This window comes from Macaca fascicularis, chromosome 16 (genome assembly GCF_037993035.2).
Source record: "Macaca fascicularis isolate 582-1 chromosome 16, T2T-MFA8v1.1".
NCBI classification, from domain to species: Eukaryota; Metazoa; Chordata; class Mammalia; order Primates; family Cercopithecidae; genus Macaca; species Macaca fascicularis.
In genome coordinates this window covers 6,669,986-6,695,279 of record NC_088390.1, presented here as the reverse complement: position 1 = coordinate 6,695,279, position 25,294 = coordinate 6,669,986, and the positions used below count along the sequence as shown (strand labels likewise).

The window sequence follows — 25,294 nt, the reverse complement described above, 5'->3', positions numbered from 1 at the left end:
CGGGACCGGAAGAGAGAGCCGTGGTTTCCGGAACTTCCCCCGCCACTCTGGGCTTTTGCTCGGTCAGGCTGGTGGCGTTTTGGTGTCTTCGTTTGTTATGGCCGCTGCCGTCGCTATGGAGACAGGTGAGTAGCTCTCTGATCTTGGAGTCTTCGCAGATGGAACTCCCCTCGGTCCAGACGGCTTCCCCGTGGCCTCCTTCCAGGCCTTAATCTCGGCAGGGTTAATATTTGGACAAGGAGGTGAGAAGGCTCTTGTAGCTTCTAGAAAGACTAAGGTACTCTTTGCAGTTTTCCTAATTTGGTTTGTTCGCACATCTTTGCTATTCAGACACCACCCTACCAGCTCCCCGGCGTGGGTGAGACTAAGGGAGAGGACTTGTGTGTTAAACCGTCTCCTCCTTGATTGGTTTTCTGCTTCTCACATGAGCTTGCCTAAGTTTGAAATATCGTCGCCGGACTTTATGTGTCATTCTGCTACTGGTGCTTCTTATATGCATACGCTCCATGATCTTTTAGGCTCTACGCAGTCTCTTGCATCCTAACTTTTTCTTAACTGATTCAGCACGTAGCTTTTGCAAAACTTAATCACTGTTAACAATTGTTATAACGCATTATTAACATAGGGGAAGCCATAGTTGTTACAGCCTACCTTAGTGATCTTAGGAATTCTCCGTTTGTGTTGCTGCTTTCTTTGATGATTTCTCTTTAATTTTAGAGAAACTTCTAACTCCTTTTAATCAGGGCTCCGCTTTTCTTAGATTTCGAAGAAAGGTTTATCTCCCCCAACTCCCAGTTTAGGAAGACCATCTCGGCATTAGTCAGGTTTCTTTATTGCTGTTTCCTTACTGCAAATCAGTATTATATACAGTGACCCTTACTTTCCATGATTTTTGCTGTCTTGTCTCCTAGATGATGCTGGAAATCGACTTCGGTTTCAGTTGGAGTTGGAATTTGTGCAATGTTTAGCCAACCCAAATTACCTTAATTGTAAGTTGTTAAGCACCTCATTAAATTGAGTAGCTACTAATGATTTCTGACAGAAGAGTTGCAATTCAAAATAGTATCTACTTTTACACATTCTCAATTGAATGATATTACACTTATGCTGGTATATAGATATAATTGCGCACTGGGATTTGTGTTTTGAATTCAATGTGTGTTGGTGGTGGGGGTTTTATGTAAATAGATCCTTTACATTAGGGGTAACAAAGCATAGTTTAAAGATTGGTTTGACCTACAGACATTTTTTTTTTTAATGCTTTTCAGTTCTTGCCCAAAGAGGTTACTTCAAAGACAAAGCTTTTGTTAATTATCTTAAATACTTGCTTTACTGGAAAGACCCAGAATATGCCAAGTATCTAAAGTAAGTTTAATTTTTATAATCCTAAGCATGTGTATACTTTATGATATGATAGATTTCTTCGTTTCACATTGGCAAAAATGTATTTGGAATCTCTCCACTTCTTTTCGTTGTCACCATCTTAACACAAGACAGTCTCATCTCTAACTTGTATCACTGCAGTAATCTACTCCCTGGTTATCTCTGCTTCCACTTTTACCTTCCTGCCCCCCCTCCACCCCAAACCAAACCAAGCAAAACAGCTTTCTACACAGAAACCAACTTAGTCATTTAAAAATATAAATCAGAACACTTTACTTTCTTGCTTAGAACCTTTCCATGACTTTCCATACCATGCAGAATAAAATCCAGTCTCTTTTCTTGGGCTAAAGCCCTATATGATCTGGCCCTGCCTTGTCTGACCTTGTCTTTCACCACCCTCCCCATCTCACCAGGTTTCTGGTCCCGAAGAACTCACAGTCTGTAAATGAAGTGACATAAGCCATGGGCTGAAATTAAAAGAGGGTATCTGTAAGGAAGGTGTTTCTGGGGTTATTTGGAGGAGGTGATCTTAACCTGAGTCTTAGAGTTGCTATCTTTTATTTAAGGCCTCTTATGTGCCAGAAACAGTGCTAAATGCTTCATATGCATTAACTCATTTATATATATATATATATATATTTACCATTCAGGTCATTCAGCGACACTTTCGTGTTAAGGCTTACTGAATTGCAAGAAGCATATAACCACAAACCTATTCCCTTTTAATGATTAAAAAAAAAAAAAAAAAACAACACCTTGAACTCATCCCTGCTTTGTGTTAAGCAGGTAGAAAGCAATAGTGAACCTTAAAAAAAAAAAAGTTTGAGAGGAAAATGTTTCAAACTTGTTTCGAAGTCACTTTTCTGTGTCCAATAACAATTGACTCACGAAGCATATACATCTTATATTGCCTGCAGGACCCTTTGCACCTTTTCTGGCTTTTTATCCATTTAATAATCCAAAGAAAAGACTTTTAAGAAAAATAGATTTCAACAAATGTTGTATGTATGTAGATTTACAGACTCAGTGTTGGAAGCCTCAGCCACCAACACGTTTAATCTTACCCACAGCGTTGCCGAGAGATGGTCACCTACCCTCTGGAGGTTTTCACTGAGCCCATGTTACTCTGTCAGGGACAGCTGATTTGACTGTTAGCCAGATGGTAGAAAGTTATTCCTTATATTGTGATATAATGTCTCTCCTTGTAGCTCTAGTCTGATTGTAGTGTTATCCTTCATCTATCTGCAGTCACATGAAGTCTATTTGTCCCACTACTGGTGACATTAATTTTGATAACTTGGTTGTCCCTGGATTGAGCTAGAACCATTCTATACCCTCTTGAGGACAACAACCTTCCAGATACTTACATTCAAGAGAGATTGCAGATTAGCCCCTTTTGGGCATTTTATTCAGTCTGCAGAAGATTTTAGTTTTGTTTTTTTTTTTAATACTTGCCAACATTTGAAGATCAGAAACTTTTATATAACAAATGCAGATTTCCCACTACTCTTTCAAATCTGGAAGATCTAGTAACCATAGATCTTAATTCTCCCAAGTCAACAACTGGCTGAAGCTGAGAGCAGCTGTCACTACTAGCTGCTTTCCAGCTGGTGGAAGGGACACTTTCTGCCACTTGGCCTGCTTCGTTGGTAGCCAGTAGGTGTCACTATAACATCTCTCTCCATCTGTGTTTCTCAACTACCCTCAGCCGTTGTGCCGTAGTGTCCCGGAGTTCAGGTTCCCTCCGCTGGATGTTTGGCAGTGGTACTTTATGCAGTTCAGCCAGGAACTAAACACAGGCCTTCATGTGTGGTCAGAGTACAGTGGGCCAGAGGTCCTTTCTTTTCTTCACGTGGACATATACCTTATGTTACTTTTGAGGGTGGGGGTGGGAGAGGATCACATTGTAGACTTGCTGGGAGCATTACGTCAATTAAAATCCTTCAGTTATTTTCATCAATGTTCTCCCTATCTTGTTTATTTTTAAAAACACCGAATGTGGAACTTCCCTTTTATACTGCCGCTGTTTCATCTTGTGGACATGTAGCCTATCAGAGTACGATTCTTTACTGTCATCTAATGTATTCTGATGTAATCACTGCATGTCTGAATTCTAGTTACTGACTAAATGCTGCTTGAGACCATTCTCTTGGTTGTCACATTATTTTACAGTTGAAGAAACTGAACCTTAGGGAGGTTAAGTACCTTGTTGAAGGCCACCCGGCTGGAACTTACATCCTGGTTCATTTTAACTACTAATGCTGTCATGAAAGGGAGTTAGCCAGGGCAGGTGTGAATAGAGCATTCTAGCATAAGCAACCAACAATTAGAGCAACTGTGTATTTTCATTGCGTAGATAGCAAACCTTTAATGTCTTGGAAGTTACTATCTTAGAAGCATGTGTTAAGCCCTCTATTCAATGTGGTGTTCACATCATCAGCATTGGTTTCATTTGGGAGCTTTTTAGAAATGCAGAGCTCAGGCCCCACTCCAGGCCTAAGGAATCCATCAGCATTTTAAGAAGTGGTTCATATACACATTAAAGTTTTAGAATCATTGCTGTAGTATCCTATTTTCCACACTTGAGTCATTTGCATATCACTTGTGCAACTTTGGCTTTATCTGCTTTCTTCCTGAAGGGGGCCTGCCTCCCCACACCTGTGGTATTTCTCGTCAGGCGGAGACCAAAGACTGAGAAAAGAAATAAGACACAGAGACAAAGTATAGAGAAAGAACAGTGAGCCCAGGGGAACAGCACACTCAGCATGCGAGGACCTGCACCGGCGCCGGTCTCTGAGTTCCCTCAGTATTTATTGATCATTATTTTTACTATCTTGGTGAGGCGAGTGTAGCAGGGCAACAGGTAGGGAGAAGGTCAGCAGGGAAACATGTGAGCAAAGGAATCTGTATCATGAATAAGTTCAAGGAAAGGTACTGTGCCTGGATGTGCACATAGGCTAGATTTATGTTTCACTTTCCACAAACATCTCAGTGTAGCACAGAGCAACAGAGCAGTATTGCTGCCAGCGTGTCTCACCCCCAGCCACAGGGCGGTTTTCTCCTGTCTCAGAATAGAACGAATGGGAATGGTCGGCTTTACACTGAGACATTCCATTCTCAGGGACTAGCAGGAGACAGAAGCCTTCATCTTATCTCAGCTGCAAAGAGGCCCCCCTCTTTCACTCCTCCTCCTCAGCACAGACCTTTTACGGGTGTCGGGCTGGGGGCTGTAAGGTCTTTCCTTTCCCACGAGGTCATATCTCAGGTTGTCTCAGTGGGGGGAAACCTGGACAATTCCCAGGCTTTCTTGGGCAGGGGTCCCTGCGGCTTTCTGCAGTGCATTGTGCCCCTGGTTAATCAAGAATGGAGAATGGCGATGACTTTACCAAGCATACTGCCTGCAAACATATTGTTCACAAGGCACATCGTGCACAGCCCTAAATCTATTAAACCTTGATTCAATACAGCACATGTTTCTGTGAGCATGGGGCTGGGGCTAAAGGTACAGATTAACAGCATCTCAAAGCAGAACAATTTCTTAGTACAGATCAAAATGGAGTTTCTTATGCCTTCCTTTTCTACATAGACACAGTAACAATCTGATCTCTCTTTTCCCCACACTTCCTATATTTTAATGTATTTTAATTGTCTCAGTTAGTTTTTGTCTTTTCAACTTGAAATAATTTCACTTACAAAATAGCTGGAAAAATAGTAAAGATAATTCCTATATTTTCTTCACCCAGATATTCCAAATGTCTAACACTACAATCAGCAAAAATCAGCACATTAATATTGTTACCTAATCTACAGACCTCACTCACATTTTGCCAGTTGTTCTGCTGGGGTGCTGTATGTAGTACAGGATCCAGTCTAGGCTGTTGTCCTGCTGGGGTGCTGTATGTAGTATGGGCTTTAGTCTAGGCCTGTTGTCCTGCTGGGGTGCTGTATGTAGTACAGGATCCAATCTAGGCTGTTGTCCTGCTGGGGTGCTGTATGTAGTATGGGCTTTAGTCTAGGCCTGTTGTCCTGCTGGGGTGCTGTATGTAGTATGGGCTTTAGTCTAGGCCTGTTGTCCTGCTGGGGTGCTGTATGTAGTATGGGCTTTAGTCTAGGCCTGTTGTCCTGCTGGGGTGCTGTATGTAGTATGGGCTTTAGTCTAGGCCTGTTGTCCTGCTGGGGTGCTGTATGTAGTATGGGCTTTAGTCTAGGCCTGTTGTCCTGCTGGGGTGCTGTATGTAGTATGGGCTTTAGTCTAGGCCTGTTGTCCTGCTGGGGTGCTGTATGTAGTATGGGCTTTAGTCTAGGCCTGTTGTCCTGCTGGGGTGCTGTATGTAGTACAGGATCCAGTCTAGGCCTGTATGTTGCATTTTGCTGTCACATCTTAGTCTCCTTTCATCTCAGTGGTCTTTTCTTTTCCATGACTATGACAGAAATGATTTTGTATCCTTCATGTATCTGCAGTCACATGAAGTCTATTTGTCCCACTACTGGTGACATTAATTTTGATAACTTGGTTGAGGGTGGTACCTTCTAGGTTTCTCCATATTAAGTTACTATTTTTCCTTATGTATTTAATAAGTATCTTATGGGGAAATCCTTTGAGACTATGTAAATATCATATTACATGCCCATTTTAGCATCTTTTGAAGATATTTGTTTGAAACATTTTTTACTGTGGTGATTTTCGAATTCTGTCATTCTGCATTTATTAGTTTGGAATTCGATTGTAAGGCAGTACATTCCCTTGTTTTCTATTTATTATTTTATTAAAGAAATTTACATCCATTTAGTATTTTATCCTGTGAATTAGAATTATGTATTTTCTTGCTCTGAGTATTCTAGATTTGGCCATTGGGAGTCCCTTCAAGTTGGTTCCTGAATACTTTTGATCGTCCCAATAATTTTTAGCACTTTTTCTTCTGGCACTACGTAATGTTCCAGGCTCATCTTGTACTTTCCCTCTCTTATCCCTGAATCACCCTTTTCTCCAAGGAAACCTGCTCCTTGGATACCACAATCTGGACATTGTGTGTTCATTAGTACCACAGTGTCATTGCTTCTAGGCCCTCTCAGTACACAAAGCTCAAGAACTCTATGTTTGTATGTGTATCCATGCACACATGTATACATCTGTTTATCCTGTCTACCTATATTAAAAGCCCTAAGTACATACTAATGTTTTCAATACCAGCTCAGTAACACAGGATTCATTCTAGCCTTTTTCCTTTCCTTGTCGAAATTTGGCTGTCCTTATCCACAGTATATTTACTTGTCCAATCCTAGAGTATATCTAATTTCAGAGTTGGTATATCCCTGTGGACAAGAAGAGTATAATGTATGTGCATAGTTCTCTTTCAAACCAACTCACTTTTAAATGAAAGTTGTCTTTTTATCACTATTGATGGAAAAACAAAGAACTATCAATTAAACACAGAATTAGTAAAATATGTTCATGTTCTTCACGTTGGAAACCACTAGAAGGGAATAGCATGGTTTGTCCCTACATTTTCACTCTGCTTACCAGTTACTGTGTTGTGTGGTCCTGAGCAAGTTTAAATTTAATCTTTCTGAACTTAAACCTTCTCACTTTCGAAAATATTGCTGAACACTGACCTTTGATGACCAATCAGGGAAAACACCCTATGCTGCCAGTGTGTACTAAGTTAAAGAAATGGTAGGCTACAAGATCATTTTTAAGAGAATAACTTAATTAGACCTTGGCATTATTTACTTAAATTATGTTGTTCATTTACTTATAAACTTAAACCCAGGTACCCTCAGTGTTTACACATGTTAGAGCTGCTCCAATACGAACACTTCCGAAAGGAGCTGGTGAATGCTCAGTGTGCGAAATTCATTGATGAACAGCAGATTCTACATTGGCAGCACTATTCCCGGAAGCGGATGCGCCTTCAGCAAGCCTTGGCAGAGCAGCAACAGCAAAATAACACATCGGGAAAATGAAAAACCGGATACAGATGAGGCTCTCAATACATGTATATAATGTATTTCTTTTGTACAGTGAAGACAAAAAATGAAAACTCTTCCTATCTACCTTTATTATGGTAGCCCCTAGAACCTTTAGTGTGCTTTTTAATCCAACTTTTTATTGTTAATAGACTATTTCTTTTAAACCTGAATTGGTCTACTTTGATTTCCCTGTGGATTTGTAAGGTGTTTTCTTTTGTATGCATTTAGCATAGTCAGCTGATTAAGAATGGAAAAGTTAGGTGCTTTAGACCAAATGAGGCACTGGGGCATGGGGTAGGGGTGGGCCACCAAGTATACTGAATTCTAAGGCTAGCTCTTCCTGACATATAGTAGCGCAAGGCCATCTCCTGGAACCTTACTGTCTCTCAGATCAACTACTCTACCACTCTTATCTATGTAGTGAGAGTAGCGGAGTCAGTGACCTCTTGAAATCACAGGATAGGAACTGCATAAAGGTTCTCAAATTCTGCAGGACAGGAAATCCCTGTATTACCTGCTTTGCAAGGTGGCTTTAAGAATCACTGTGGCCTCATTTGACCTAGTCATGGCAGGACAACTAGTGGTTAATTACTAATTGGACTCTTGACTTTAGAACAAACATGAGGAGCCTCAAATACTTGTGCTCATTTGGGAAAACTAACATTGATTTGGGAGGTACCACATACCAGGTGCTATGTTAAGTGCTTCCTTGAATTCTCATTTTATTCTCAGAACCTTGTTTACAGAAGAGAAAACTGAGGTTTGGATGGGGCGGGTAACTTGCCTGTGGTTACACAGCTAGTAAGTGGTAGAATCAGTGTGACTGACTCCAGCTTGGAGTTCTTCCCACCACTGGGTTACACAGTCTTTCCAGCCCCTCTCCGCCACCTGCCTAATCCCAAGTAAAGCACATTGAGAGAGCCGCAAAACGAACTGCCTCTAGTGCTCAGGATCGGTTTCTTCATGAACAAAACAAAACTGCCTGAATTAAGCAGAGGCTGGATTAGAGGTAATATGCTTCCTTCAGTGGTGAGGTTAGGTTCTACGTTCCAAAATCAAAGAAGGGGTTTCAGGAATATCAGTTGCTTTGCAGATGCAGATAATTTAAAATAAAAGATCCTGATCTTTTGAAAGATTTGGAAGGTGTGCTCTGCGCCTTTAGGAGTTTTTAGGTATTTCCGTCACCTTCAATGATACATTCCTTTGAGCCTTTACTGCTACTTCTGAAGACTTGTTTATATCTTAAAAATATCCATATATTACAGGCAAACTAAAGGTTCATGGGCATTTTAATAGCACTCTACTGTTTAGACACATGCCAGTTTTTTAACCTCATTTATTGCTAACATGTATTCAAAGCAATATACAGTTTATTGATACTAGAACAAATCAGGAAATCAAGACATGATTGCCATCATAAAATCTTAATCTTCAGAGAACAACATTTCCACCAGGTTGGCCTGAAGACACTCAGATTCTACCAGTTTTTGAGGCTGTAAGAGAAGAACAGTCAAATCTTCACTACTCCTATAAAACGTTATTAGGAGTGGAATAGGTTCTGCCTTGAATGACACTAATCTTTGAACACAGAAATTATGCAATTCAGAAACTATCAACTAGTTATAACAAGTTTTATGAAAGAATCAAGATATTTGCTGTAAGATGAATCACTAACATACTTGGCTGAAGAGACTTAAACCCCAAATACCAGGAAGCTCCACAGACTAAAACAGGAAACAGCAAGCCCAGTGCCCTCTTCTTCCCCTCAACTCTTTAATTTAGGATCCCAGGGGCATGACTGAACTAGAAGAGGTGCCCTTACTTTTTAACCAGAATTATGAATTAAATAGAAAACAACTGTTGATGTCAGTGTTTTAAGGAATTATGAGTCAACCTACTTTCTGGCTATAGAATTTTTAAAGAGTGACTTAACATGAAAAAGACCTAATAGCTAGATATTTACATTATTAGTGTATTGGGATTGGCCATAGGAATGGACTTTCAGCAGCACTCTCAACAGCAATGGAATTGAGATGACATGTCAAGATCTTTTCAAATCTGGATCCACAGCAAGTTAAAAGTTTTGACAGTGAATTACAGGCCCAGCATATTTAAAGATACTTACTGTTCCATACTTAAGTAGTGTAGGCACTGCTGTTACTTTCAAGTTTTTTCTGAAGTCATTATTTGGATCTTTCCAACTGTTCCAAAAGAAAAAGTGATCATGAAAAAAATTTACTTGGTTTATTACGGTTTGCCTAATATTTGACATATTCCTACATTTAATTTTTTAGTAATCACTGTTCTTGCAAACACTTAAAAAACCTTGTGGACTATGGCTTAATTTGTTAATTACCCTGTGCAAAGTTTTAAAGTGTGACTAAGATACAAAAGTAAAGCCAGCTAAGTTCTGAGCTTACACCAGACCAAATTCGTTGAATTACCCTTACTTAATTCAGGTGGGCATTTTAAATTTGTATTTAATAGCTTCTAATTGTTGTGAGACATTGCCTTATAACACAGAAACTGGGTGCGTGTCCCTGAGGCCCTTCCCGCCTCAGTTTGCAATCTGTGCATGTCTGTGAAGTAGATTATACGTTGCCACTTACTAAGGCTTTTCTCCTACTTGGCAGTAGATGAACACACATCCTTCACTGATGTGCTTCAGCCCCTCTCGTACGACTGGTTCAGCTTTAAAAAAAGTTGAGATAAAATAATCGCACGTCAACTCCAGAATCAGGCACTGATAAACAGTGTTCTTTTCCCCTTCCCCCAGTCTTGGTAAGTACTCAGACTTTAACCTGCAGCTAACTGAAGCGGTCAGCAGAAGTCAGGTGTTCACTTCTGGTCTTAGAGCCACGTTAAGGGTAAGGACCAAATCCCAGTCCCGATTTGCCCCCGCACCACCGCGCCCATAACAATGGAAAGCACATGTATTTGCTGACCAACTCACGTATCCTGTAAGACTCTAATGGTACTGGGGGAGTGAGAAGTTTTAAGGAACTAGATTCCAAGATCATCCGGGTTAAATGGTAAAAGGAAGAGCGCTCTTGGCAGGACGGGGTAGAATTTAATAGGAGTTGACATGGGGACAGCTTAGATTGTCCCGCGGATGTCTGGAACCAAGACTCTGCCTCTGCTAAGCCCCCTTTCTGGTCGTAGGTTCGGCCTTCCTGCCATTTCCATTGGACAGCAGCCCCCGAATCCCGGCCTCACCCTGCACGCAGTCGGGGCACCAGCTTTTCCCTCCGGCGTCCTTAGAACCCGTAAAGTAGGCGAAAATGGTCTTGCCATTGTGCTCTTCCACGGCCCGGTGGAACTCCTCGAAGCCGGACACGCTCACCTCCTCGTAGCGGGCCATTGGCACGACGTGCAGCAGCTGCTGGAGGAGTGCACGTCTGGCTGCTGCAGGCGGGGCCCACGTGGGCGGGGCGAGGCTGTTTCCGGATGGGCGAGAGGGCGGAGCTTGCGGAAGCCAGCGCCGCTGAAGAGTACGGGAGCCTCTGAGGACCACAATCCATCCGCATGGCTTTCTGCTCTAGTTTCAGATTTTTCTGCGCTCGCTGCACTCCCAAGCCCAGGCATCTACCCTAATCTAGTCCCAGCTCCGACCCCATGGACACTGGCTGCAAAACTTAACGCCTGGCTACACCTGGATCCTTCAGTAGTTCGGCGTCTCAACGGCTCCCAAGCCGCCCTGCGCCTGTTGCTATGGCGACTGGGCGGGCGGCCGGAAGCGCGGCCTAGTTGGGGCCCCCCTTGCCCGCTTCCCGGTAGCGGCGCCTCGCCCCAGCCAGGTGGGCTCGGGATGGGGCTAGGGGGGATTCTGGGAAGCTGCTTTGAGTCATGGACCTGGGGGAGAGGAGATCTGACTCGGAAAGCCTTTGTTGTTTTGTCCCCCCAATTACCTTTTCTGCCGTCTAGGCTTTAGGGGGGCCTGGGACTGGGGGCGGGTTCCTGAGACTGGGCGGGGGTGGGATGGGTGAGGGGCTAGGAGGGAGAAAGGCTGCGAGGCCGGAGCTGAGTGTGTGAGTGCCTGTGTGGAGCAACTTAGGGAGCGAGGTGCTAAGACAACCCGGGGCCGCGGTATCGAGGAAGGGAACTGCTCTGGAGCTATGAGCCGGGCGACTGGCCGTGGGGCCTTGCCCAGGCTGCGCCGGGGAGAGCAGGCGGCTAAGATGCCGGGTCGCTGCGTGGGGCCCAGCAGGTCGGGGCGGGGAGTTCGGCGGCCGTGGGGGAAGAGACGGGGCGCAGGGACGTCCCGGGGCCGTGGTGCAAGGCGCCGGGCGAGGTCCTTGGAGTGGGAGACGCGCTGTGTGAGTGCAGAAAGGGCGCAGGGCTGTCAGCGCCCGCGGGGGACGAGACAAGCGGCGGAGACAGCCGATGCCGCCGGGGCGAATGAGGCTTTGGAAGCTCCTGACCCCCCAGGCTCCATCGAGGCTGCAAGGGACCCTGGGGCTGTGTGGGTGAATGGGGCTGTTGGGGAGCCCGAGGTGGTGGGGCCTGCCGGGGCTGTGTGGGTGACCGGGTCTGGGGAGGAGGAGGCCGAAGATAGGAGTCCCCGGGGCTGCGAGGGAAAAGGTCGCCCGGGATCTCTGGGCCATGAGAGCATTCTGCACCTGTGGCTGAAGGTGCAGGCTATGAGGGCCGCCTCGGGATGTGGGGAAGGAAGTAGAGTCGAGCTCCATCCCGTGCCTGTCGGAGAGGGACCTGTCGAAAGGGGTGTTCCTGGCCGAGCTTCCTGGGTAGAGACAAGCCGTGGTGGTCTTACAGGGCCCTGGGTGAAGGGCCAGGCAAGGGGGATCCCTCGGGCCCCCTCAGGGCCTACAGTTCTGGGCTTAGGGGCTGCTTACGAGAGAACCTTAGGCTTCTGTGGACAGGGACAGGCTGGGAGGATGCCTCCTCCTGTGAGTGTGCCTGGGGCTCTGGCGTCAGGTTCTGAGATGGCGCCGCACCTGTGGAGGGGACAAGCTGTGGGGATTCCTGGGACTGGGGAGGAGATAGGCTATGGGCTTGTCCCAGGCCCTTGTGAAAAAGAACAGGCTGTGGGCGAGCCTGGGACCGTGGGGTGGCCTGGGGCTGTGGGAGCGCCCAGAGCCGTGGAGGGAGAGCTCGGCTGCGGGGGTGCTGCAGGGCTGTGGGGGAGAGGACATTCCCCGCAGATTCCTGGGGCTCTGGCACATGAAGCAGTCTGTGGGGCCACCCCTGGCGTATGGGGGAGGGGACAGGCCGTGGGGGTGTCCGATGCTGTGGAGGAGGAGCCTACTTCTGTGGGTGCCGCAGGTGTGTGTTACAGGAGACAGGCTGGGGAGGAGACAGACTCTGTGGGTATGCCTGGCCCGTGGGGCACGGGACACTCTGTTGGGGTGCCCTGTGCTACTGAAGAGGAAACTAGATGTGGAGGTGACCCAGGGTTCAGGGAAAGGGGACAGCCTGTGTGGGTGGAGACAGGCTCTGGGGGTGATCCAGGGTCACGGGGAGCTGCACAGACTGCAGAGCCATCATGTCCTGGGGAGCAGGCAGCAGGTTCTGGGGGTGCCCCAGGCCTGTGGGGGATAGAACAGGCTACAGGGGTACCCAGGGCCTTGGGGAAGGACACAGGCTGTGTGAATGTCCCAGGACTGTGGGAAGCGGGACAGGTGGTAGGGGTGCCCCAGGCTGTGGTAGTACCTGGAGCCCTGGGAGAAGAGCTGAGCCACAGCGGGGCCCTGGGCCTGTGGGATGGACAGCAAGTTCTTGCGGGGCCCCCAGCCGAGGCAGTGCCTGGGCTTGGAGAGGAGACCTGTGGTGGGAATGTCCTGAGCCTGTGGGAAAGGAGGCAGGCTGTGGGGGAGCCAGAGAGTCTGGGGCCTCCAGCTTTAGGGGTCCCTGGGTCTGTGGATCAGGAGGCTGGCTGTGGAGTTGTTTCATGTCTGTGTAGGAGGAGGCAGGCTGTGGGGGTGTCTGAGACGGTGGGCATACCCAGGGCAGCAGATGTAGCCCAGCACAGGTGTGCCACAGCAGGGGTCCCCGTGGCGCTGGGTGTGCCCGGCTCTGGAAAGGCACCTGTCGGAGTGCCCGCTGCTGTGTGGGCATCTGGCCCTGTGTGTCAGGAAGGCAACTCCAGAGACATTTGGAACCTGTGGGAAAGGGCTCGGGCTGCCAGAATCTCTCTGGCTTCAGGGGGACCTGTGGCTCGGGAGGAGCTGTGGTCTGGCGGGGAGGATTGTGATTCTGGGGCCTTCTCGGGCCCATGGGGAAGGAGACAGACTATTGGGGTTTCTGTGGCACCTGAGGGGCCTGGGCTTGGGGAGGAGACTGACTCTGGGGGTATCCCAAGACCTTGGGGATGGAGACAGAGGGTAAGGACTCCTGTGGCCACCGAAGTGCTTCTGGCCCCTAGGGCGCCTGGTTCTGTGGAGCTGGAGCCTGGCTCTGGGGGCTTCTCAGGCTTGTCGGGGAGGCAGCAAACTGCAGGAATGCCTGGCACTGTGGGGCTGTCTGCAGCTAGTGGGGTGCCCATGGCTCCCAGGGTGCCTAGGCCTGTGCAAGAGGAAACTGGCTCAGAATTGTGGGGCAAAGGAGAGACAGTGGGTGGACCTGCAGATGCCAAGGGTCCCACAAGGATGGAGGTGCCCACCTCGACCAGGATGCCTGGGCCCATGGGGGAGAAGACTGGCTCTGGGGGTGTCTCAGGCTTGTTGGGAGGCAGACAGACTACAGGAGTGTCCATGGCTGTGCGGCTTCCGGGGTCTGTGGGGGAGGGGACCCTCTTTGAGCGTGTCTCTGGCCTGTCTGGAAGAAGGCAGACTGCTGGGAGGCCTGTAGCTGCCAGAGGTTCCGTGGCTGTGGGAGTGCCCACAGCTCCCAGGCTCCCTGGGCCGATGTTAGGGGATACCGGCTCTGGGGATGACTGCTCAGGCATATGGGCAAGGACACTGGCCACTGAGGGGCCCACAGCTGCCAGGGTTCCTGGACCTGTGGAAGGGGAGACAGGCTCTGAAGGTGTCTCAGGCCTGTGGAGAAGGAGACACAGTGGAGCCATTCCCGAGGCCGGGAGGGTGCCTATGCCTCTGGGGGTGCTTGCAGCTGTAGGAGCTCCCATGGCAGGGCGCACACCTGCTGCGGTGTGGGTGACTGGGTCCTCGGGAGCAGAAGCGGATGTGGGTGTCTCAGGTGTGACCATGCTGAGGAGACAGTCCACAGGGGGAGTGGGGGCTTCAGAGGATGAGACAGGTGGTGGGAATATTCTGGGACTGGCCGGGAGCAGCCAGGCTGTGGGGGCATCTCACACTTATGTGCCTGGGACCAGGTTATGGAGTTGTCCAAGGTCTGTGGGGGAAGAAACAGCCTTTGAGAATGCTCTAGACATGTCAGGGACAAGAACAGCTGTGGGGGTACCCCCAGTTTCAAGAGAGGAAATAGGCCTTGGCCATTTCAGAGACCACCTACAGCCAAGTGGGAGGAGGCTGGCTGGAGAAGTGTCTGCAGTCAGAGTGAGAGGGAGCAATTTGGGAGAGAGTTATGTGGGGGAGGCTAGATTGAGGGGGGCGTTCCAGTAGTGTGTGTAGGGAAGAAGTTGGGGCTCTGTGGGAGGGAACAGGTTAGGGGGAGGTTTGTCCTGGGTTGTGGATGAAGCACAGGCTGTAAGGGCATCTCGGCATGGGGGAGAGAGGGTTTTTGTGGAGATGCACCAGGGTATGTAGAGGGACAAATTGGGAAGTTTCCTGGAGCAGTGGGAAAGGGCCAGATTGCAAGGAGAGTCCCAGAACTTTGTATAGGGGGACAGTTTAGGGCTGGGTGTCCCTGGACTTTGTGCGTGTGTGTGTGTATGTGTGTATGTAGCATCACTTGAGGCATCCTGGAACTGTGGGGATCACCTAGTTTTTTTCTAGTGGAGAATGGACTGTTTGGCGCTTGGCACCTAGAAGCAGCCAGGGGAAAGTACTGACCATTCAGAAGTTGCAGATCCCTGGGCCCCATTTCTGCAGACTTCATTCTGCAACTCCAGCCGCGCAACCTGTGCCGATGTCAAGCCAGTTGGGATTGCCTCGCTCGTTTGCCTCCTCCCGTCTGCTTTTTTCACCGTGTGTCTACAGCCTTAGACATAAGGACTCTTAGAAGCTGTCTTTGTATTCCTAAGAAGTATCTGTCTTTAAGCAAGTCTAGTCTGCAAATTTTGAATTTATTCAAAAGCTTAAATTAGGGGTTTTTTTTTAAACCTTGAATTTCCCAATTGATTTACTAGCAGATTTTTTGAGAGAACAAATTCCCCAGGGATTTAAAACTAGTCAGTTCACAGAAAATCGGCTTAACAAACGCTAAATCGTGTACTACGCTCAAAGCACTTTGTTATGGGAAATAGAAGAGCAAGACAAGGCCCTTCCCCTCAAGGTGCCTTGTCTGGCTGGGAAGATGCGACATACACGTGTGAAATAGGTAAATAACAGTATGAGACAACACTATACATGATCAGTATGTGAGTGGCAGGGATAGTAAAGTCTATAATGAGGCCTTCAGAGTAGGGCCAGGCAATGATAAGGGTATGGCCCTTGACAGCTTACCGAGTGCTTTCATATCTGTTATCTTGTATACATATATGTAGGGTGGGGGAAAGATGGGGAGAAATGAAGATTGAAAGAGATGATTCAGCTCTCCAAATGGCAGATCCTGGCTTGAATCAAGGAATTCTGATGCTACAGGTTTACTTAGAGTCGTTGAGCGTTGTATGCCTTTGGGCCACCCAGTAGAGTGAAGCATACTGCTTTCTGACTAGTATTAAGACTTGTTAATATAGACTCCGTGTCCAGAAACCACCCTGCTGGGACGTGCTAGTTTACCATGGCAAAGCTCTGTTTTGGGAATAACGTCTTGCTGGAGACCTTTGAGATTTGAAATTTGGAATGGAAAGGGATCAAGAGATTATTATTAAAATAGTAAGTGTTCCCCTATTTTTTTTTTGAAATTGGGAACTTCCAAAGTGCGGTTGTGTTTATAAATGGAAGAAACTGTCATTTACCTGTCTTTAAGCAATCACTCTCAGTATGAGGTTGCTATTGGCTACTTCTAGTATATTGCTACAGGCACATGGCACTGTGTTTTATCTATTCTCTTCCCTTGTTTGAACGCTGTTGGTCTGAAGTGGCTTTGCTTCGTTTTAGGAATGGTTTTAGGGAAGACTGTTGCCTGATGACAAGGCTGTCACTATTGTTGTGTACTACCTGCCATGATGGGACCAGGCCAGCCAGCTTCCACCTGTGTTCATCTAGCACCTAGGACCCAACTTGATGGGAGGAGTGATCCCACAGTTCTTCAGACCCAGGTAGTTCTGTTTTTGCCTGATTTTTTTTATTAAATATTTCAAACATAAAGAAAATTTGAGAGAAAAGGACAATGTAACACTTTTGAAATCACCTCCTAGATTCAGCAATTGCTGACAATTTTTTCTGTCGGTTTTTCTACCTACTCAACCATCTGTCTCTAAAATTTTTGCAGAATCACCCCAAAGTAACTTGCAGTCATGACACTTCTAAATATTTGAGAATACTTCTTCTAAAAATGAACTCTCCTACTTAATCATAATACTATTCTTAAACCTAAGAAAATAGACCCAAAAAATTCCCTGTTATCCAATAACCAGCCTTTATTCAGGTTTACTCAGTTGTCTCAAAAATGTCTTTTCCCCTAGCATTATATTATGAAAATCTTAAAAAATACAGCAAAGTTGAATTTTACAATGAACACCTAGATTCCATTATATTTCACTCATTTGTTTCATTGCATATCTGTCACTCAGTCATCCCTCTGGAGATCCATCCATCAATCCATCTTATTTTTTGACACATTTCAAAATCAATTGCAGACATGAATACCCGAACTACTTCCGCATGCATATTGCACATTAGAATTCACTCTGTTTAGGGCCGGGCGCAGTGGCTCACACCTGTAATCCCGGCACTTTTGGAGGTCGAGATGGGTGGATCACCTGAGGTCAGGAGTTCGAGACCAGCCTGACTAACATAGTGAAACCCCTGTCTCTCCTAAAAATACAAAAAGGTGTGGTGGTACACACCTATAATCGCAGCTACTCAGGAGGCTGGGGCAGGAGAATTGCTTGAACGTGGGAGGCAGAGGTTGCAGTGAGCCGAGATTGTGCCACTGCACTCTACCCTGGGTGACAGAGCAAGACTCCATCTCAAAAAAGAAGAAAAGAATTCACCCCATTTACTGATTTTTTTCTTTCTATATACATATTATATCAGAAATGGTGTAATGTACACATTACAATGTGTACATCTTTTCACATTTGCTGAGTTTTGACAAATGCATACATATGTGTAACCCATACCTCTATCAAGATTCAGATCATTTCTATTATCCTAAAAAGTTCTCTAAATGCCCCTTCCTAGTCAGTCCCCACTCCTCCCCTCCAGAGGCAGCCACTATTCTTATTTTTTCCATCACAGATCAGTTTTCTCTGATCTAGAACCTTATATAAATGGGATTTTTTTTTTTTTTTTGGTGTTAAGACTTATTTCACTAGCTGTAAAGTATTTGAGATCCATCCATGTTATTGCATGTATCAGTAGTTTATTCCTTTTTAATCCTTTTTTCTCATTCCGTAGTATAAGTATACCACAGTTTGTTTATCCATTCTCCGATTAATGGATACCTGGGCTGCTTCCAATTTGGGATTATTATAAATAAAGCTGCTATGAACATTCTTATACAGATCTTTTTATGAACATGTTTTCATTTCTTTTGGGTAAATACCTAACAGTGAAATTGCTGAGTCATGGAGTAGGTGTGTATTTAGTTTTATAACAAACCACTGGACCTTTTTACAAAGTGGTGGTACCGTTTTACGTTCCTGCTGAGAATGTATGAGAGCTCCAGTTGCTCCACATCTTTGTCAACGCTTGTTGTTGTCTTTTTAGCCATTCTGGTGAGTGTTTAATAATATCTTATTGTGGTGTACAAAGAAATTTAAAAAAATTTTTTGACATAATTTTTTGACATAAATTTCAGAATGAAATTTAAATTATGAAAAGTTGCAAGAATAGTCCACAGAATTCCTGGATACTCTTCTCCCAGATTCCTCAAATGCTAACATTTTGCTACATATTCCCTCCTCTCTCTCACTATCTCTGTACACACATATATTATTTTCTAAACCATTTAAGAGTAAATTGCAGGCACGGTGCCCTTTTACCTCTAAGTATTTTTTCCCTAAAAATAAAGAATTCTGTTATATAACCATAGTACAATTATCAGAATCGGGAAATTAACATTAAGTGAATACTATCAGTTAATCTACAGACCTTACTGAGATTTTGTTAGTTGTCCCAATAGTGTCCTTTATAGCAAATGAAAATCCAAGATCATAACGTGCATTACATTGTCATGCCTCTGTAGTCTCCTTTAGTCTGATTCCTGGGTCTGTTTTTATGTTTTGTGACATTGATTTTTTTAAGAATATAGGCTAGTTATTTGTGGATTTTCTCTTAATTTAGATTTGCCTGATGTCTTCTCACAATTACGTTCAGGTCATGCACTTTTGGCAGGAGAACCACTGAATGATACTGAGTGCTTCTCAGTGCACCCTATCAGGAAGGACATGCTGCCAGTTTAGTCCCAGCACTAGCGGTGTGGACTTCCATCATTTGATTAAGGTGGTATCTGCCTAGTTTTTTCATTGTAAAGTTACTCCTTTGCTTTTTGTAATTATTTGTCTTGGAGACTATGTTAATGTCTCTTTAACACCTCAAACTTTCACCAACTACTTTTAGTATTTTTGCCTGAATCAGTTTTTTATTATGATGGTTGGCAAATGGGGATTTCTAATTTTACTCTTCCTTCTACATTTACTTGTTGCCTTACTACTATAAGGAAGAACTTTCCCTTCTTTTCCTAGTACTTACTTACTTAGTTCAGCACAGACTCAGTATTATTTTTTATTCCCATTATTTATTTTGTTGTGCAGATATTTATTTTGATGTTCAAATGGTCTTTGATTTAGCCAGTGAGAGCCACTTCGAGTTGGCCCCAGTGTCTCTTTGACGTGATCTCATCCATCTTTGACCACTTTATGGTATAAAAAGACACTCCAAGGCTGGGTGTGGTGGCTCATGCCTGTAATCCCAACACTTTGGGAGGCCAAGGCAGGAGGATCATTTGAGGTCAGGAGTTCAAGACCAGCCTGGCCAACATGGTGAAACCCCATCTTTACTAAAAAATACAAAAAAATTAGCCAAGCATGGTGGTGCACACCTATAATCTCAGCTACTTGGGAGTCCGAGGCAGGAGAATCACTTGAACCCAGGAGGCAGAGGTTGCAGTGAGCCAAGATTGCACCACTGCACTCCAGCCTGGGTGACTCCGTCTCATAAATAAATAAATAAATAAATAAATAAATAAAAGCTGTTCCAGGCTCAGCTTGTCTTTTCCTTGTCCTGGCCCTGGAATTAACCGTTTATCCAAGGAGACTTTGATTCTTCAGTGGAGAATGAAATTTTAAAAATCACTATCTGGGGCTGGATGTGCTCCTTGATACTGTTTTGTCACTGTTTCTAGGCCCTCTCAGAGGACAAGTAGGAAATAGATGTATACTTGTGTGCATATACATACATGTACACACATTCATAAATGCACATCCATACTCACATATCTGTATGTACACTTTCTCATCTGTTTCCCCTTCCTTCCTTTCTTTCTTTCTCTTCCCTTCTTCCTTCTGTTTCTGTCTATGTATCTTTCTGTGTCTGTCTGCCTAGATGTTTGTATTAAAACTCACAAGTTCACACAAGTACTTCCAATTCAAATCCAACACTACGTATTTCCAACTCCCTTGTCCAAGAGCATGAAAGCTGGCTCTCATTATCCACAATATATTTACTTTTTTGCTCAATTCTAGAATGTACAAAAAGTCGTTTCTGAATTGTAATCTGTGTCTCTGCTCAAAACGAAGCCTGCAAAATTAGAGTTCAGTATTTGTTTAGAGTACATTTGTCTAAATTTAGCCTGACGGCATATAGTCCAAATACTATGTTCAAAAGTTACTGGGGTTAATTTTTTTCATATTCACTTTTTAGCATGGTTATGTTATTTATCTGAGATTCAGTTTGGTTCATTGGTTTCTGTTGGTATTTATTTGAGGGTTTTTCACTATCCTTAATGGATTTTTTTTTTCCTTCCTTTCCTTCTTCCTCCCTGCGTTCATTCATTTCTTTCTTCCTGTCTCTCGTGTATATGTGAAACATTAACATGGTTCCAAATATACAAAACGATATATTCAGAAAAGTTATCTGCTACCCCATTCCCTCTGTCCTTTCCATCCTATTTCTACCAGTTACCTGTAGATAACTAGTCTCATTAGTCTCTGATTTTTGTTTTCTGTTTCTTTTTGCACAAGCCATTCAGACGCATATATATTTTCTTGTGTCTTTTTTTTATATGAAGGGTAGTATATTATAAGTATACTTTTTGCACTTAGTGCTTTCTGCTAAACAATATATTCCAATCTCGCCACATTAATTCATAGAAGTGTCACAGAGATCTTCCTCATTTTTTTTTACATCTTCGTTTTACTGCATTTTGTGGATAGACTATTGTTTATTTAGCTACTCTCCTCCATGGGGACTCAGATTGATTCTAGTAATTTACAATTACAAACAATATGGCACAGAGTAACCCTATACATATGTATTGTTGGCGGTGTATCTGCAGGGTAAATTCCTAGAAGTGAGACTCCTGGGTCAAAAGGTAAATGTGACACTTGTCCTCCAAGTTGCCTGCTTGGGTCTCTTTCAAGAGTCTTTTCTTTCTTTCCTGCTCTAAAGCTTTTTAATTTAAAAAAAAAAAAGTGATGAATGCGTGTGTTTTTGTTAGCGATTGCCAAATTCCCTTCCATAAGAATTATGCCAATTTGCATGACCACCAGCACCTCTTCTGTGAGGGTGCCTGCTTCCCACTGCCTCACCAACAGCGTGTATTACTATACTTTTAAATTTCTGCTAATCGATTGGGTAAGAGATGGTATTTCCATGTATTTTTAATTTGTGTTATGAGATTGAACATCTTTGTACGTACCTAAGGACCTTTTTTTTGGTAAATTACTCATATGTTTTTCCCTGTTTTTATTGAATTTTGGTCTTTTTATACTTCAATAATTATAATTATTATTATTATTTAGACCGTCTTCTCTGTCACCCAGGCTTGACTGCAGTGGCTCGATCTCGGCTGACTGCAGCCTCCACCTCCCAGACTCAAGCAATTCTTGTGTCTTAGCCTCCTGAGTAGCTGGGATGACAGGCGTGCGCCATCACGCCTAGCTAATTTTTGTATTTTTTTAAGTAGAGATGGGGTTTTGCCATGTTGGCCAAGCTGGTCTCAAACTCCTGACCCCAAATGACCAACACTGTTCATCAGTCTATGTACCTTTCAGATGGTAACTACTTGTTTTCTCTTTAGTGAGCTTTTTAACTACTTTTAAAAAATCTGAAATACTTTCCTGAAGTTTTGTCACAATGGATTATTTTTAAGTGACCCTTGATGGCTGTGATTATATAAACACATTGATTGTGAGAGCTGGGGAGGTCATCTCCAAGGTCAAGGCATCACAGGACTGGGTTCATTGAATTTGTAGGCATGGATTCTCCTCATGCTATTGACCTGTCTTTGACAGGTTCATTCTGGAAGACCTAAGGAGGGTACATATTTAAAGCCTTAAAATTGTTTCTTTCCTTTAAACTGATAATCCCAGAACAGATCATTTATCCTAACGAAATAATTTTAAAAGGTTAAAAAACTAAATGCATGGAGATATTAATTGAGGTAATATTTCTATTAGTGGAAAAACTGGAACAATCTAAATGTTTAATAATAACATTATAGTTAAGCATGAAAAGACCATTCATTGGTTTCAGAAAATGCAACAATGACAAATAAAAACTGTAGGGATATGGAAACATGCTTATGTTGAAGTGCAAAATGAAACAAAACTTGTATTTATTATGAGGAAAACTGACAAAAACTTGAGCCTGTGTAAGAAAGCATAAGTAGACTGTTTCAAGTGAGGTACACTTAGGGGCAGGGTAAAAGATGGATCCAGCCACCAAATGAAGTCTCAGGAAGACTTATGAAGAAGTATTATCAGATGGCTTGGGTCTATCCATGGAACAAATTTTAAGAAAGCTCCAATGGGTTATATTGGTCACTTGCTGGGGCCTGACATTTTGAAATAGGACAGAAGTCCATAACTGGGAAATTGAAGGACTTAGTGGTTGCTGCCTGAAACTTTCTGGGTCGACTTTTAGAAGTGGGTCCCAGTATGACATTAGTAAACAGAAGGATAATAGTATGGGACTGGATGATTGTAGGATAGAACCGGGGTATGTGATGAACCCAAGGGTGTAGGAGAGTGGCTGTGTCTATCAGTAAAATAGAAAAATGCCTCTTAGCACTAATGATCTCGTGGCGAAATTTTAGAAATTTGGTTATAGACATGTACCAACTGTGCAGTATGGAATTTTTCTGATGTCTGCTTTTATTTGCTTCTTAAAGAACCAGCTGCAGTTTAATAGGAACGTTCCTACACATTCAAGCAACTTGGCAATCCGATATTCTTGCCCGCATGCCATTAGAATTGAAAAACTGAAGCACTCATACAATGAATCATACCATTGTAAAGATGCAGATTGTAGAGTTGGTCCTGACCTAGGCAGTTCAGTTTCATTTTCTGTCATATCAGAAGAGAGACTTAGTTATGCTGTCCACCTAGCCAGAAGAGATGTGAAACGAAGACAATTTGAAGAACATATAAAAGAACATCATCTCAGAAGTCAGCCTCAAAGCTCTCGGAAGTGTGGACATACTAAGTGTAAAATACCTGACCACAGGGTGGAAAGGAAGGAATCAAAGAGTCAAGCAGCCTGTCAGTGCAGCCAGCAGCCGTCCAAAGTAGAAATCTCCAGCTCGGGTGCCAAAGTATACCTTTACTCATCTCATCCAGGCCAGTCAGATCTCACTGTGCCAAATTCACCACCCACCCGTGATCCGGGACTTCAGCCTCATCCCAGGACAGGTGACCACAAAAGCATAAGTGAACAGAAAAGCCTGCTAGAAGTCCAGCGACTCCAGAAAGAACTGAGCAGTTGTATCCACAGAATTGAAGAGGTAACGAAAAAAGGTGAGAAAAATTAGATTCTTTTCTTCGATTTAAGGCTGTGAGTATGGGGTAGTTTAAATGCATTCCTTGAGGACCCTTAACCCCTACAGCAGTTTCATTCCTTCCTTCTGTGAGTTGGTTCACTGGAGTGTGAGCACTCAGGACAAGACAGTTAGGCTTAGAGTTTGAACAGTGTCTTCCCCCAGCTCCTCTTTCCAGCAGAGGGACATGAAAGAACTTTTTCACTGTGGCTGCCCTTCGAATGTGCACTGACTGAGGGCCCAGCCTAGGAGGTGGCGTTAATGTTGGCTGAACCTTAGGTCTTCTGGGACCTGAGTGCAAATTATCCTATAATGTTTTCCCTCTTCTGGGAAAATTATTTTTCGATTTGCTCAAAAAAAGAGCATAAAGTATTTATATTATAGGTAAAACCAGTTCTCACTTGGGCAGTATTTAGGTGAGTACACACCAGTGACAAGGGAAGTTGTGGGTATATGTGTAAAATGAGCACAGGGTAGGAAGGAAGAAGTTTAATCATCGTATATGGTTTTCTGCAGTTCTGCAGTGTTCTCAGGGCCCTTGCATTTCCCTGCTGAGTAGAAGACTGGTTCCATGTGGAGAATTTGGGGTTACCATAACTAACAAGTAGAGAATCAAGCCCAGCTTTCAGACTGCAAGGGGTATGGAGTTGAGCATCAAAAGAAACTGTTGCGCTAGGGCAGTACATAGTCTAGAATTATTTTTTGCATTTTCAATTTAATTTATGCATATGTACATATATGCATCTTATGTAAAGAATTTAAGGTACTTTAAGAAATACTTGTGATTGAATGAGATAAAACAAAAATGCACATGACGACATTGTGGCAAATGAAGCAAAAGGAAAGGAAAAGCATTTACTAGGGATGAGTCACAGATTTGCTTCCGAGCTTCCTAGGAGCCAGCTAAAGAGGGGACTTCAGTCACTTGGAGAATTTACAAAGTCTAAGACGGAAAAAAACAATTGTGTAAAGAAAACAGTGATTCCACATATTAAGGCCAGAAAGAAATTTCTCCTGCAGGTCTTCTTCAAGAGTGTGCTGTATAATATCATGAACAATTCAAAAACATTCCAGTATAAAAGTAACAGAAATGTTGTGGCTTGTTTCTCTTGACATTCCTTAGTGTCAGCCTGTGGCATGGCCCCCTGCACACTTTGGTTGAAGCCCTGTGGGCAGGGGAACAAAGCCACAAGGCACACTGCTCCGGTGATCTGGCCTAATACCGGGGAGCTGTTAGAGCGGTGATCTGGCCTAATACCGGAAACTGTTAGAACAGAGCTTTCAAAGCCTCTGTGGGGAAGGACTGGGTTGGTTTATTTTATTTACATACATTTTCAGTGTGTCATAAGTCAGTACTTTGTGAACTATAATAAAAATGTCACGGTAGTGGCAAACTGCTATGGAAACACGTAAATGTATGCTTTAAATTTCTGTACCTAACCTTTCATGGACGAATAATAGTTTGCGATGGCCCCTGGCTGCAGACCCCCTTTAAAGCAGCCCCGAAGGCCCATTTGTGCTTCCCAATGCTGCTTTGTAGATAGCTGCAAGCGCTGCATCAGAAATCGTCTGCAATGAGCCTTCAAACCCCCCACCTAAGCCCGTTCCATTTGTGTTCGTATAAGTATGTGAATCCGGATTTCCTCCCTACCATGCAGCCCAAACGAGATGAAAATAATTAGACATATAAGGTCTCATGAGACTGCATCTGTATGTACAACTTCTGACTTCAGATTTTTGCTTTCTTCAAAACAGC

The 25,294-nt window shown here is 44.2% G+C and overlaps 4 protein-coding genes across 34 annotated transcripts in view; 3 read left to right on the top strand and 1 right to left on the bottom strand.

The window, feature by feature from the left end:
- The first annotated feature begins 44 nt into the window (after window positions 1–44).
- MED31 (mediator complex subunit 31) lies at window positions 45–8,486 on the top strand. Of its 2 annotated transcripts, none has more exons than XM_005582675.5 (4): window positions 45–125; window positions 912–989; window positions 1,269–1,365; window positions 7,155–8,486. In XM_005582675.5, exons 1-4 carry the CDS (start codon window positions 98–100, stop codon window positions 7,345–7,347), a joined length of 396 nt encoding a protein of 131 aa, XP_005582732.2. In that variant the 5' UTR covers window positions 45–97; the 3' UTR covers window positions 7,348–8,486. The 2 variants fall into 2 exon arrangements, with proteins under 2 accessions (XP_005582732.2, XP_073874508.1); XM_074018407.1 differs by lacking the exon at window positions 7,155–8,486 and adding an exon at window positions 3,092–3,343.
- Window positions 7,363–10,753, bottom strand: TXNDC17 (thioredoxin domain containing 17). Its single transcript, XM_005582665.4, has 4 exons — window positions 10,570–10,753; window positions 9,963–10,044; window positions 9,479–9,554; window positions 7,363–8,846 (listed from the first exon to the last, which is right to left on the bottom strand). Exons 1-4 carry the CDS (start codon window positions 10,712–10,714, stop codon window positions 8,778–8,780), a joined length of 372 nt encoding a protein of 123 aa, XP_005582722.1. The 5' UTR covers window positions 10,715–10,753; the 3' UTR covers window positions 7,363–8,777.
- A 308-nt stretch (window positions 10,754–11,061) lies between these two features.
- Window positions 11,062–25,294, top strand: part of KIAA0753 (KIAA0753 ortholog) — a 64,525-nt gene continuing 50,292 nt past the window's right edge. For 12 of the 30 annotated variants that reach the window (XM_074018402.1, XM_074018398.1, XM_074018399.1 and 9 more), the window contains exons 1-3: window positions 11,062–11,150; window positions 16,494–16,654; window positions 22,894–23,518. Coding sequence is in view for 9 of the 30 variants with exons in the window: in XM_005582667.4 (XP_005582724.3) it covers window positions 16,559–16,654; window positions 22,894–23,518 (721 nt within the window). In the remaining 21 variants the exon portion in view is untranslated. Of the gene's footprint in view, window positions 11,151–14,728; window positions 15,772–16,493; window positions 16,658–18,878; window positions 19,005–22,893; window positions 23,519–25,294 lie in introns of those variants that run through there. The other 18 variants (XR_012425182.1, XR_012425183.1, XM_074018385.1 and 15 more) reach the window with 6 other exon arrangements.
- LOC123569445 (uncharacterized) lies at window positions 11,334–14,894 on the top strand. The gene has a single exon (XM_045375498.3). It carries the CDS (start codon window positions 11,469–11,471, stop codon window positions 14,892–14,894), a length of 3,426 nt encoding a protein of 1,141 aa, XP_045231433.2. The 5' UTR covers window positions 11,334–11,468.

Bases quoted from the DNA above. Each gene is read 5' to 3' on its own strand.
- MED31 (XM_005582675.5), top strand. From the start codon at position 98: ATGGCCGCTGCCGTCGCTATGGAGACAG. The intron at 990-1,268 runs GTAAGTTGTTAA...AATGCTTTTCAG, and splicing joins CAACCCAAATTACCTTAATT to TTCTTGCCCAAAGAGGTTAC. The intron at 1,366-7,154 runs GTAAGTTTAATT...ACTTAAACCCAG, and splicing joins GAATATGCCAAGTATCTAAA to GTACCCTCAGTGTTTACACA.
- LOC123569445 (XM_045375498.3), top strand. From the start codon at position 11,469: ATGAGCCGGGCGACTGGCCGTGGGGCCTTGCCCAGGCTGCGCCGGGGA.
- TXNDC17 (XM_005582665.4), bottom strand. From the start codon at position 10,714: ATGGCCCGCTACGAGGAGGTGAGCGTGTCCGGCTTCGAGGAGTTCCAC. The intron at 9,555-9,962 runs GTAAGTGGCAAC...CTTTTGGAACAG, and splicing joins CAAGTAGGAGAAAAGCCTTA to TTGGAAAGATCCAAATAATG. The intron at 8,847-9,478 runs GTAAGTATCTTT...CTTCTCTTACAG, and splicing joins CACTACTTAAGTATGGAACA to CCTCAAAAACTGGTAGAATC.